The sequence below is a fragment of the Pelecanus crispus genome, chromosome 3 (assembly GCF_030463565.1).
Source record: "Pelecanus crispus isolate bPelCri1 chromosome 3, bPelCri1.pri, whole genome shotgun sequence".
In the NCBI taxonomy this organism is placed as follows: Eukaryota; Metazoa; Chordata; class Aves; order Pelecaniformes; family Pelecanidae; genus Pelecanus; species Pelecanus crispus.
The window spans coordinates 71,366,138-71,379,511 of NC_134645.1; the positions used below are offsets into that span (position 1 = coordinate 71,366,138).

Here is a 13,374-nt window from a genome sequence, read left to right on the forward strand (position 1 = left end):
TTTTTGTAATGTGAAGATATCTCAAGTCATTTTTCCTCCCAAAGTAAATCTTTAATGGACCTGTACCTCTCCCTAAAACTGCAGGATGGGGTTGGGGTTTTTTTTTTTGGTCCCTCCCTTCCTTTCTCTTTCCCCCAAAAAACCAGCCACACACAGAAACCAGATATTTAATGAAATCTGCAGAGGTAGTTGGGTTTGACTTTTTTCTTTTTCTTGGGTTATTTTTTTGTAGAGAGAGTAGAAAACTAGTTCTGTGGTTAACAGCACTTTGGAGATCTGGACACAAGCCATGGCTCTGCCATAGATTTTCCATGTAATCCTGGATAAGTCATAAGGTCTCTGCTTTGGATCTACTTCTGCCAAATGATGCCTCAAACTGAGTATGAAAGATAGAGACTAGCAATACTTAATATTTGCCTAGCTGTTGGAATGGTGAGGGTCAGTCAAGTGCCTGGATATGTGGGGTGTGATGCCATGTACAGAGATATTAATATTCCCATGGAAACACTGAGTTCACGTTCTGTGCTGTTAAATAAAAAGCAGGAACACTAGTAGGGAGTCACCTGTGTGGCCCATTTTGTATAAACACCCATTTTGACAGGTTCCTTTTTGTATTGGAAAGGCCCCAAACTCCCATTGTATTAAACATTTGCATTCTACTTTATCTTCAAAATACTTTATAAACACTTAAGAATCAATCATCTTAATATATTTATAAAGACAGGTAGCACTAATTAATAACTGTCAATAGACGGGGGAATTTTTAGCTTGAGATTTTGAGTCCATATTAGTGCAGAGCTTAGAAATCTCAGATCATGTCCTTCTCTCTGTGGTTGAAAAAACACATTAGTGGAGCTGCCTGCCTATGCAGCACTTGAACCTTCAGGGGTTTGAGCGTCCAATTCATACACAGTGCTAAAACTTTAAATGTATTTATTAAGACCATGATGTTAATCACACTTACCAACAGATGGAGAGAGAGTTCTGGAGATATATTTCCTATAGTTTACTGACATGTGCAAAGCAATTACTCTTTGTTGAAGAAACTTTGGAAAAATGCATGTCAATATTCTTTGCAAGACTGCGACTTAAAATGCCATTATCAGCAAGGTGTTTCTATGGGAAGCCACAACAAACTGAAAGCCATAACTCTTCCTTATTAAGAATCTACTCCAACCTCTATTAAAATCAATGGAAAGACCTTTCTGACTCCAGTAGGTACAGAATTGCTCAATAAAATGTAGAAAATACCCACAGGTTATTATTGTTCAGTCCATAAAAACAGTCAGCCAAAAACTTACTATTTTTCAAAATGTAATGTGCATACATGTGCTTCAGTTCTTTTAAAAACACTGGGGGACCCTGGTTCTTCAATAGCCTGTTCACTAGAGTGAAACATTGGCAAATAACCCTCTGGGCTCAGGAGCTTTTACTAACAGCCTTTTGTTCACACCTGCCAAGGCATTTAAATTTCATATGAAGACCACGTCTAAGATCTCTCTGCTGAGCTGTAAGGAAATGTCAAAGACTCCAAAACGTAGTTCCTGAAAACGTAAAGGAGAGTTCACAATACAATCGCAGGGCATTAAAATGTTCCAAGATCCTAAAGCCAGGAGCCATCGCAATTCATTGAGGTGACCGCCTGCTTTGTGAAGGTGTTAGGATTTTCAACCCAATCATTTTTGCACCAAGTCCAAAAACTTGGAGCAGAGCAAGATAATATCTTTAGAAAAGCAGATTTTATCTTTATCTATGGGCTTCAGCTGATGGTGAAATAGTATAAATTTCTGTAGGTAATCATCCTGGCTCCTTATTTTAAATTTCAGCAGGATCTTGCTATGCCTTTGTCTGCAGGATTAAAAAGTCCTCTACCCAAACTGACTCATCGTAGGGAGAGTATAAGCGGAGGCTGCCTGTGGAAGTAGGAATGTTAAAAAAGCCCACATCTTTCTGGGGTCACTGAAATATGCTGTGCAATGAGCGCTTTATATTTTAAGGTGAAATTGGAAGCAATTGTTGCAGGTGCTGGAGGATGAGTTACATAAATGTTAGGCTAACAAAGCTAGGTTACTTTGGAAGGAATGATTTCAGTGTTTAAGAGATCATCATTTTAGCTTTACTGGGCAATTGATCCCCATCCACCTATACATACAGAAGCAGTAGAAAGAGCCTGTACACAAAGATCCATCTATCATGTTGTACCCCATGTTACAACAACTCATGTTGTTGTTTAAATTACATCTTTAGCCAATTCGGTCCCTGTCTCTCTGGCACAAATCCAGGGGTACCATTGCAGGGGTTGGATTTTCTGCTTATGATGGGGACAGCTTGTTCAAGCTGCTGATACCATCAGTTTACATCACAGGGGCCATTAAAAAGGCATAGTTTTCTGTTGAATGTCAGGTGCTTCTTGAGCAGGTTGTACAAAACCTGAATGATCCTACCAGAGCCGGTGCTGACTGGGAGAGGGAGATCCCAGCTCTGGAAGTCTCTGTAGCCTCTTTTCATGCTGGTTCACCTCTAGAGCAGTTTCAGTATAGCACTGTTCAGCCGATTTGATTGAGCCAGTAGACTCGTATAAATGAAGGGTGGCACTACAGCTGATCACTTATAGGAATAGATGACCTATCTCCCTTTCTTTATCAGAATTGTTCTTGCTGGTGTCCTATAGTCCTGTATTTATTCAAGGCCTAAACATCCTACGTTGTTCCCTTGGGAGATTATTGCACAGCCCAATGCACCAGTGTCAGGGAGGATTTCCTGCAGTTTAGTCTGACTTTATTTTTAATGACAGGTGGAGTTGCCACCTTATGCTGGAAAGAATACGTAAGTGTATTGCACTTCCTGCAGTACCTCAAGTTTGATTCAGAAGATAGCATAACTGTTCAATATAAAGCTCACTCACACCTGCCTCACAGGGCTTGGCTGTTCCCTATTTCCCTAAAGCATCCTCCTCTTTGGAATTACAGTTCTGCCAGCTCAAGTATCAAATACATTTCGTTTGTAAGCTCAATAAATGGGGCATATCTTCCCGTAGATGTAACTCCCGGTTTCATATTTACAGGGTCGTTTTAACGATTCCCTTCAACCAGCTCAACTAATGGCTGCATTTATCTGGAGAAAGGTCTGAGCTTAAAAAAAATAATCACAAACCTTTGCAGGCTCAGAACTGATTTTATTTGGAAAAATTGAAACCCATTATTGGCTTCCTGAAAGCCAATAAGTAAAACGAATGTTCATCAGCATGGTAGAAAAACATTCTTAGAAACAGTTTTCAAAATTCTGTGTTTTACCCATTTGTCCATTCATCTGAATTAGCTAACCACTACTTTTCAAGTATATTCCCCTACAGACAGTTCCTGGGCACCCCCCACGGAGAATGAGCAGGGGCTCTTCCATGTGGGGAGAGGTGGGTCCGTGTTTGTGTGTGCCTTCCAGAGCATCCGGAGCTGCCGACACCGTGGCTGCATGAGAACTCGTGGCTGCTTCGGATCTTACAGATTTCCATGCTTGGCTTGACATTCACCCCGTTGTTGGCAGGAGGGTATGGAGTGGCCAAACCGAATGTTACCTGCAGACTCCCACAGGACATCATAGGTAACATGGAGGTCCTGATAAGCTCTTTGAGAAGAACATAATAAACCAGAAATGGAGGTGTGGTAAGAAGAGGTTTGTGACCTCTGTTCTTTCAGTATGGAAAGAACAGGCTCAGATTGTGCCTCCTCCCAGTACAGTATGCATGCATTTTTTTAGCGGCTTGTCTTAATCTTCAATAGTGAAACTTGGACCAAGCAAAAGGAATTTTTCCAAGTCAAAACCCTCCTGAGGATTTAATCTCCAATAGGATAAAGCCCCAAAGTGTTCCCTTATTACTAGGAGTCCATGATGATGGTGTGATAATCTTCCACTCCAAGGTCAAGGATGGTTTGGAGATGGCAAATTATTTTTCCCTGCACTTGGCATTGCACATCAAAGTGGAAAAAGCTCCTGCAGAGCATTTGGGAGAACAGATCATGTGAGCAGTGGATAGTGTTCCTGATTTGAACAGCAATTTCAGACGAGTGTATATATAGTTCCTTCATCACACCTTAGATGGTTGGTATTATTAGGCTGTGTGATAAAAAGCTGGTCCCTGTGCACACAAAGGAGCGCAGAGGAACACCAGCGGGTGGGGGAACCGCAGAGGTATGCTGACCAGAGTATTTCCAGGCATTTTACAGGAGACCCACCAGCCCATCTCCCCACTGAGGAAGCACAGGGGCACAGCACCAGCAGGGCACCCCAGTAACCCATCAGAGGAATGGGGCCCTGCCCAGAGACCCCCAGGGCATCGCAGGAGGGTGATCAGCCCCACGAGCTTGGGCATGACACCCACCACATGAGTGGAGGGGAGAGGCTCTCTGGAGCACCTTACAGACTGAGGAGGGCTATACTTAGAGGTATGGGACTCACTACAGGGTGCAGGGCAATAACCAAGTACATTTTACTATGGGATGTTTAGTGGGGGGAACCGAAGGTGGGGAAAGGGTGGGATCAAGGTTGTTTTGGGAGGAACAGGCATGGGAAAATACAGGGCTTAAGGGGATAAAAGAGGCTGGTCGCCCACAAGCAGGCTGCTGCACAGTACATTTGTCTGGCCATGCCCTGCACTGTATCAGCGCAGCCTGTCCTGGCTTCTCATTCAGCTCCATTTCTGGTTATTTTCCTATTTTTTTTTATTTTCCTATTTTTTTGTGTGCACACACATGCACGAGAGTGTGTGTGTATATGGGGGTCTAAGTGCCAGCAGCTGGAGCGAGAGACTATGGGTCACAGGGCTGTGTGGGTGCCAGCAGGTCAAGAGGCTCAGAGCCAGAGGGAGGTCTGTGCGTCCATGTGCTTATGTGTATTAGAAGGGTCTGTACCAGCCGTTGGCATGGGGTTCTGCACCTCGAGGGCTGCTCACATGCCCATATGCCAGCAGGATCAGTGGCCGGTTACTGGGTGGACTGTGCCTAAGCCCAGCTACCAGAGGGATGCGCACTGCACTGTACATACATATTTCACATTAACAGACCTTCATCTGGCTCAGCCAGAGAGGAGACCAGGATGAGGCCATTGGTGCTTGTGTGAGTGCTGTGGTTTCTGTCTGGATTGATCTGTGTGGCTGGCAGTGTATTTGCGTGTATAGGTGCTGTATACGTGTGTGCGCCACAGGCCTACTGGGAGCACATGCTGCGGGTCAGCCCTGGGAGCACAGAGCTACAGCTGCCTCCTCCATGCTGTTGGGCTGCTGGATTCAGCAATATAAACCAGGGTTTTTTCTGATTTTCTTGTACAAAATCCATGCCTGTTTGTACATTTACTTTGTTGGATTCAAGTGATTTTGAAACCAGTTATTAATTTTTATGTGCGTTTGCAGTCCATGTTAAATGTTTTTTGTGGTGGTGTTCCTGGCAATCTTATCAAAGTGACGAGCCAAATACAAGTGAATTCAGGAACAGTGGAAATGGCCTTAGGGGCTCTTTATCCATAGACCAAAACAATGTGGACAGGTAAAGCCCAGCTGCTGGCACTGACACAGTACCTGACAACCTTGGGAGCTGGTACATCAAGAAAATTGGCTTTGATTTGCTAGAGTTGTACACATAATTTTTAAACATATAAAGATGTCCCACTGAAATAGCTGAAACTACTCACACATTTCAGTGCTCTGTACCCTGTAAGAACCAGCTTTTTACAATATGGGTCTTTTGATTACTACCAAATGTGTGTGATTTCCCCAGCTCTTTCCCAGATCAATTATATTTGCTTAATTTCAAGTGTGTGTTGTTGGGAGGGGAAAATGAGGGATCTTTTGTGTTAAAACAGTTGATGAGTGGTTGGCTGTGCATGTTCTCTAGTTTGGCTTTTACTAATACCTGTCATTCCTAGACCCAAAGTCCTGTTATTCATTTGCCTGCAGCACCTGCAGCGTTAGCAAATGGCAACAGTGAGCTCTGCACCTGCAGGCTCCCCGCTTATACAACCTATTTCACGCTCTCTGGAGCAATATTTGTTAAGACCAAGTTAACAAAGTCTTCAAACTTGTAGTTGGCTTGGCACCTCAAAGGCCTGGGCACCCACTATAAGCTTTTTGGGTTTTAATATGTGAGGTTTTTAATATGTGAGTAGTATTGTCTCCTGTAAGTTATTACATATAGATGAAATGCAGCTGCTGAGCTTTTTGAAAATAAAGAGTTGGTTATCTCGCTCACCGTTTTGTCACAACGTCATGCTTCCTACTTTCCCTGACACCTCAGGGAGACAGGAGAGAGGTGTAAGGGAACATGAAATCACAGTCACTTCAGTTTTCCTAGTGGTCTGGGTCTGCCTCTTATTTGCTACGTGGTCTTGCTCTTCAGAGGAGTGCTGCTGCAATAACAGCACTTGATCAGGCTCAGAACAGCAGAGCTGGGACCAATGTGGTGGGTTTGCCCTCAATGCAGTCTAATTTTCACATGGTGCTGGGCAGTAGCCTCTTAAAATTCATTCCCAGTTGCAGCATCTCAAATTCAAAGCACCTCAAGTCACTGGTGACATTAAAAAATCTTGGCCATTTTGCATACCAACATTGTGTTTTAATGTCCATTTACATGACAAAGTTGTTTGTATTCTATTTGTATGTCTTAAATCCAGATACAATATTTAAAGCAGCAAAAAGCATCAGAACAAAATGGTTTCATTTCTTTTCTTCAGCGGCTGTTAATGGTTTTGAAGAGAACAAACACCAAAACATTTTGCCGTGCTCCAGGAAAAAAAGAAAAGCCCACCAAAACCACCCAGACATGATTGCCCATTTTAGGCAGGGCTGATATTCAATACCTGCTCTTCACAGGGTCAATAACCATGACCGACGAGATGGAGGTTTGTGGCAAATCCCTATGCCCCGCCCCGAAGCCCAGTACCCACAGAACCCCCCCGCACCTCTCCCAGCCTGGCGTGGACTCTTGGTGGGTGTGGGTACCCCAGCCCGGTATCAGGGCCGTCAGCTCAGCATCCCCCCACCTCACCCCACTCCAGCTGCAGCCGTGGGAGGAAGCAGCCAGGGAGGGGAGGAAGCAGAAGTACCTCCCCGTACCGCTCCTCCCCTCTGCTGCAGAGCCCCACGGCTCTCCCAGGCACAGCATGCACCAGGCTGCAATTGTTGTTGCCTTCAAAGATTTTCACTGGTCTTTACGTGCCAAACCCACATGCTGCCTTGCTGCGGACCATGGCATCTACCCTGGAGAAGTTCATTCATTCTCTGGATCCCAGAGCCCTTCCCAGGGTTCTCCAAATCCAGTCAGGCATCTATTTCGAAGGTGAGCATTGGGTGCTTTCTGGCGAGGCTTTGCAAGGCCATCTTTGACATTGGGTCCACCTTGGGACTGGGATGGGGGTGATGCAGAGGGAGGATGCTGACAGAGTTGTCTCCCAGCAGTTTTCCACCAGCTGCAATTTTCCCTTTGAAGAACCAGTGTAATGATAAGTGGCTTTGGAGATGTCTTTAGTATGGTGTGCATCTGGTCTTCTCACAGGCAGTGATGAAGGACCTGTAGATACTCCTCATCATATCCTGGAAAGAGTACTGGAATGAGTCATGAATTTGCTTTGCATTCACATGGAGCCATCAATCCAGCAATTACAAATCACCTCACTGAGGTTAATTGATTAAACCTAGCCCTGCTCTTCTGGGGTTGGCATGGAAAGGTACTTTCTGTCTCAGAAATAAAGAACCAGAACATCTGGAAAGTGACTGTGAGGGACCATAAAGTTTTCCTGAAGTTCTGCCCTGTATTTGGGGGTACTTCAGATGTGCAACAATATAAAGGGATGGGTATGAGCCAGACAGGAGCATCAGAAGGGCAATGTTTTGCTGGGTTTTCCTGCAACAGATGTTTTTATGGTGGTTTTATTGCTGGGCTCTGCTTGTGCACAAAACAAAGTGGAAAGATAGTAAAGACACTTGCACTGGAGGGAAAAATTCTGCACTTGGTCAGCGTATGGACTTTAATGACAGTGAAAACACCATGTCAGGCCCATGTATTAGTTTAGAAAAAGGAAGTTACTTACCTGCCACTGCAAGGGAAAACGGGGTCACGCTAGGTAAAACTGCAGGGGCTTTATGAGATGAGATGAAGCTTGCTTCAGCTGAATACCTGCTTCAGGGTCCACAATACCTATCTTTACGTTAATCTAAAAATCCCCATGCTGCTCCATAGTAAGATGAGAGAAGAGGTGGCTGCCTTTAGCGACCATGGAAAGCCTGAGCTGTGATCTCGGTGCTGTGGCTGGAGTGTGCGTTTCTTCCCTCTGGAAGAACAGCCTCTTGAGGAGGAAAGAAAATGGGAGAGGGCATACTTAAGCTGTGATGGTGGCGTACTGACCATGTTCTCCTGATTGCCCATTCTAACTGCTCTGGAAACTGCCTAGGACACATGAATAGTTCTCATGCACAAAAAGGCATTCTGGGAAACAAACTTGGCCAAAATTACCAGAAACTTTTGAAAATATGCTTTTTCTGACCTTTGATATATGGCCTGTTCAAGTTTTACATGTTAAAACAGCCCAAGAACTTGAACTGAATTAAGTTCTTGTAAAGGAGGCTACGACCTAAGTGATGAAGAGTGGAATTTAAACTAAAAACGAGAAAATCACCTCCTTAAGTTGGTGTAGCCACCATAGTTGTCTCTTTCCACACAGCTAGGAAGCAGAGGTAATATAAATACAAGTTGTATGTATATTTACATGTATGCACATGTACACTTATATGTGTATATCTATGCATGTGTATGTGTACACAAAATACTGTGAGATATGTATATATATGTATATACAAAATACTACTATAAAATTAGGGTAACCCAGCTGTCAGCAGGTTTCTGAGCTCCTACAGTGTGCATCCTGCTGCTAGTGGATGTTAAAACTCATACCAATACATCTTTGGAGCCAGGGTATTTCAGCTTGTGCTTCCATTTACTGTGTAAACCCCTCCACACGAAGAGAAAAAACAGTGGAGACTTAAGCCACAGACCATCCTGCAGCAATGTCTTCACATGTGAGAGAAAGAAGCTATTAGCTGATGACTATCTATAATAAAAGAGCCTGCACAGCCTTGGGAGGGGGTGATATATGCTATAGACACCCAGGAATGTTTGCACTAAAAGCGAGATCCTTGTGCTGCTGTGATGTTTCTTCAGTCTTCAGCAGCACCACCTCTTCCTGTCCTCTGGTCCCGGCGGCTTCCTCTCAACTGCGTGTGTTCCCCCCAGCAGGCTAGATGCAGCACTAACATACATGCAGGTGTTTCTTGCTTATACAACGAGCAAGGCTGATACAGATGTGCTGCTAGGCTCCTTCCCCTCACAGGTGGCACATCCCCAGACTACTTGCAGGTACCTAGAAACACCGATGTCCACTTGCAGGCTTGCGTTGGTTCCTCTCTCTTCTTCTTCCTTGCTTCAGAGGAAGCTAGAGATGCTCGAGACACTGTGCCTGAGAGGTCTGCAGGATCTAGGGCTATGAAAGCTGAAAGTCTGGCTTCTCGGGCCAGACTCTCCCTTGCTCTCCCTCCTTCCTTCCCTCCCTGAGCTCTCTGTCCACACCAGATCTCTCCTCAACACTTTGCTCCCCTCCGTACCTGGCAGCGGGGGTGAACACACTGTTCTGTGATTGCATTATGATTTATGTTGCATTTTCTGAAGCAAGAGTAGTGCTTCAGAGAAAGTCTGAAGTAACTCCTGTTACATTGCTAAACAGGAGAGTGGACCACTTTGTGCACTTTGAATTTCCATTAGGACAACCATTCTTTAGCCATTCCTCAGACAGATCCTCCCGCCCCCCCAAACAACCCTTTTGATTTCTCTTACCACGTGCAGTACACCAGCAATCACATTGAGGGTAATGGCAGGTCTATTGACAGGGAACATGGGTTTATTGCTATGGGTGCAGGGACCAAATCAGAGCATTTGTGCACTGATTGTAGTAGCTCCCAACCATCTACAAAGTCAGCCTGGTCAGCTGAGTCCTACTCGGATTAGCAGTTTTATGGAGTTGGATTTCATAGGAATCTTTAACCACTCTCAGCACAACACACAAATAGTAAGGGAGAAGATTTATTTTTAAAGCATTACATGGAATTGTTTGATAAATCACAAAGGATGATTCATTTTCTGGTGTAAGAATGTAAAATAGCAAGAATTTGTACTTATGCACAGTCTATGTATAATCCCCTCTCCACAACCCCAGAAAAAAGTGCAAGGTTTCTGAATGTCAGCTTAACAGGTACGTAAAATGGCTACTGGAGTAAATAATGATCTACAGAATCCATTAGAGCTGTCACATCACAGCTGCAGCAGCCAACCAATGAAAGCTACAGCTGTCTAGGCGGTAAGGAGATGATGGAGCTTAATTCATTCACTTGTCTTCTGTGGTGCACTGTGTGCTGCCAGGACAAAACTCTTCTTTTACTCTATCTGCAAGCAACATTTTGCACACACTGCACTTAGGTCTAGATGGTTTTACAAGTAAATATGGGACTTGCAAATTAGCCTCACTGCTCTTGACAGAGTTTCAGTACCTCTTGAAGCATAGGGAAAGCATAATGCTATAAGTCTTTGTAAGGACAGATGGTTTTTTTTTCATGTCGTATTTTTATTAGAAGCTGCGAAGTCAAGCTCCAGGGAGAGAGTGGGAATTTGCTTGCCCTTGGGCAAAGTAAAAGCTCTAAAAGATCCCATTCTGCCTTCATACCCATGTAGCACCAAATGCAATCCAGGTCTGTTTTCGGACCCAAGCCTGCTTGCTGCAGTTCCTGGTGGAGAGTAAGTTGAAAACATATGCTGCGTGCACCCATTCCACCGTTAGTCTCCCTACTAGCCTATAAAAAATTATGTTCCTGATGCTATTAATGGAGTTGTGATGTATTTAACTGTAGCTCTCCAAACTGCAAATGGACAGGACTTTACAGACCCTGTTTCCATTCATAATACTTTCAGCTAGAGAAGCTACGGGCAATTGAACTTTTGCTGTTGGTAGTGAATGCTACGACCTAGACACCTTTCTGAGGAAGCTTTGTTCTTGTTCACCTCTCTGTTCCTGGCCTGAAGCAGAGGGAAGGGTTTCCCTGGCATGATATCAGTGTTTTGCATGCTACACCTGGACTTTGGGGTTGATTGAAGCTTTACCCAGTTTGCCTCAGGCAGGATAGCCAAGGTGTGAGGAGCTTGTTCATACTCCCGTGTTCCCAGTCCCCTTTCCCCTCCAGCAGTGTGCGGCTGCATAGTCAGAGCCCCAACCGTCTATGACTGTCCGACACCACCCAGAGTCAGGAACACGGGGTTTTGGTAAATAGCCCTGAGTTCTTCTAAAGCGCTTTTCAGTCATCATGCTCAAAGGACCATACAGAAGTAGAGAAACTTGTTATCCCTGGTTTGAAAACAGAAACACAGGTGAAAGGAGAGAGTGGTTCTGCAAACCCCAGGGATGCCTCTCAGGGCACTTGTTTTGGACTCTGCAGTCATAATATCATTGCTACAGAAAGTGGACTGTTGAATCTCTGAAGGGAATAGGAAGGCTGATGATTATAAAATGAGACCAAGTTTGCCAGATACAAATATCTTGGTAATCAGCACTGATTAGAAAGGAACTACAGTGCAGACTGAAGTACATGACAATTTAATAGCTCATTAAAATATGTTATTAAAAAATTAAACTACTGAAACTCCATTGGAAATGGATTTGATTGATTGACTATTTTTCTTTGAACATTTTAGTAAATATTGATGCTTAGTGAGCTAAGTACTCTATGACCGCTGATTTTTACAGATAGCATGCAAGTATGGGCTTTCATCTTTATGTTGCAAAAATTATGTCTGTTTTAATAAGGCTATAATTATTTTATGGGTAATTGAATTTAATATTCTTCAGGCTTAATTTAACCAGTGGCAGGACAGTAAAAAGTGTCAAACTTTAATTGCGAAAAATGTAGAACTGCTCAAGGCACCTATTCTGTTAGTGTTTCTTGCCACTAGCCATGTTGCCTATCCACAGCCTTCCCATTTTTGCTCTGCCTAAATAGAAATCCCACATTTAATCCCATCCTTTTTTAAATTCCCCTAAAGTTAAATGTACACATCAGCAATGGGATTAGGACCCCAAGGACTGGGACTTGCCAGATTACAGGGAGAGTTGGTAGCTCCTCTCTGCAGTTCAGCTGTTCGAAAGTAGCACGTGTTGTGTGAATCGTAGCACCAGCGTATCTCCTCTTTATGACGGATCTGTGAAACTCGTTGGGAAAGTTTATGCTGTGTGCTCTTTCTGTAAGCCAGCAGCCTCCACCTCGGCAGGGGAAGCAGCACGCTGTAAGGGTGGTGCTCCGTTTTGCTCCCTCTCCTGGGGCTCCAGAAAGTGTCAGGTCTCTCCACAGAAGATGAAGATGGTGGGAAGAGGCAACAGTGGGGACACACATACATCCCTGGTTAATGCCCTTCCAGACCTAAGGGAGTTAAAGATGCTCAGTATTGCCAGGTGGGAATGCCCTCGCTGGGTGGCTGTTTGGTGCTCTCTGACAGATGCCTGAGGGGTGATGCCAGACAAAGCCCTTTGGGATTTGCCCCTTCTTTGGTGAATGTGAATAGGTCCATTGCTAAACTTTCTTTAGTGAACCATAGAGAACATGAACATGGTTAGGCTCATGGTTCCTCTTGGCTCTCCTTTGCTGGCTGCGTATCCACACCTGCTCGCTGTGTCTGCAGTTTCAATTTCACCCTTTCTGCTTCTGTTACTGGAAAATGGCATCCTTCCAGCCTGCGCTTCTGTGAGCCTTTCAGGGGAGCGATGGGTTCAGCGGGCCAGCCACAGAGCACTGGAACCACTTACGAAAAGTCCTGTTAACCCCCTAACTGCAGCTAGGCAAATTGGATAAAAAAGGAATCCTTGTATATCAAGTCTCAGCTGCTCCAAGTCCTAATTTAGACAAGAAATCGCTCTCAACACTAATAGTTAGAAAACCATCATGTAGGATGGAATAATTTTTTACTGCTTTTAAGCCAACCTAGAGGGAACAAATCCTGCTCCGTTATCAGTGTGAAAAGCCAATGCGTCCATGAAAGCTAGGATATGCGGTCGGTAATATGCATGAATAAAACAAACAAGCTGCCTCTTCAGGATTAACAAAGGCACTTTTTCTTATGAAAAGCAATAAGACAATTTAAACAGAGGCTAAAGCATGGACAGCTTTGAACAGCTTTGATGAAGACAGTTAGGGTGGTATTTCTCAGAGGTGGAAGATCAATAAAAATGACCTGCGCATTTACTGGCTAGAGTCTCATTTGAGTGCATGCCAAAGGGAGCATCGCATGTGAAATTGGTGAA

At 44.2% G+C, this 13,374-nt stretch overlaps 1 protein-coding gene across 1 annotated transcript in view; it reads left to right on the plus strand.

The window, feature by feature from the left end:
- Window positions 1-7,231: 7,231 nt before the first annotated feature.
- Window positions 7,232-13,374, plus strand: part of THEMIS (thymocyte selection associated) — a 78,518-nt gene continuing 72,375 nt past the window's right edge. Inside the window, exon 1 of the mRNA XM_075708121.1 lies at window positions 7,232-7,322. Within this exon, the coding sequence (XP_075564236.1) occupies window positions 7,232-7,322 (91 nt within the window). The remainder of the gene's footprint in view (window positions 7,323-13,374) is intronic.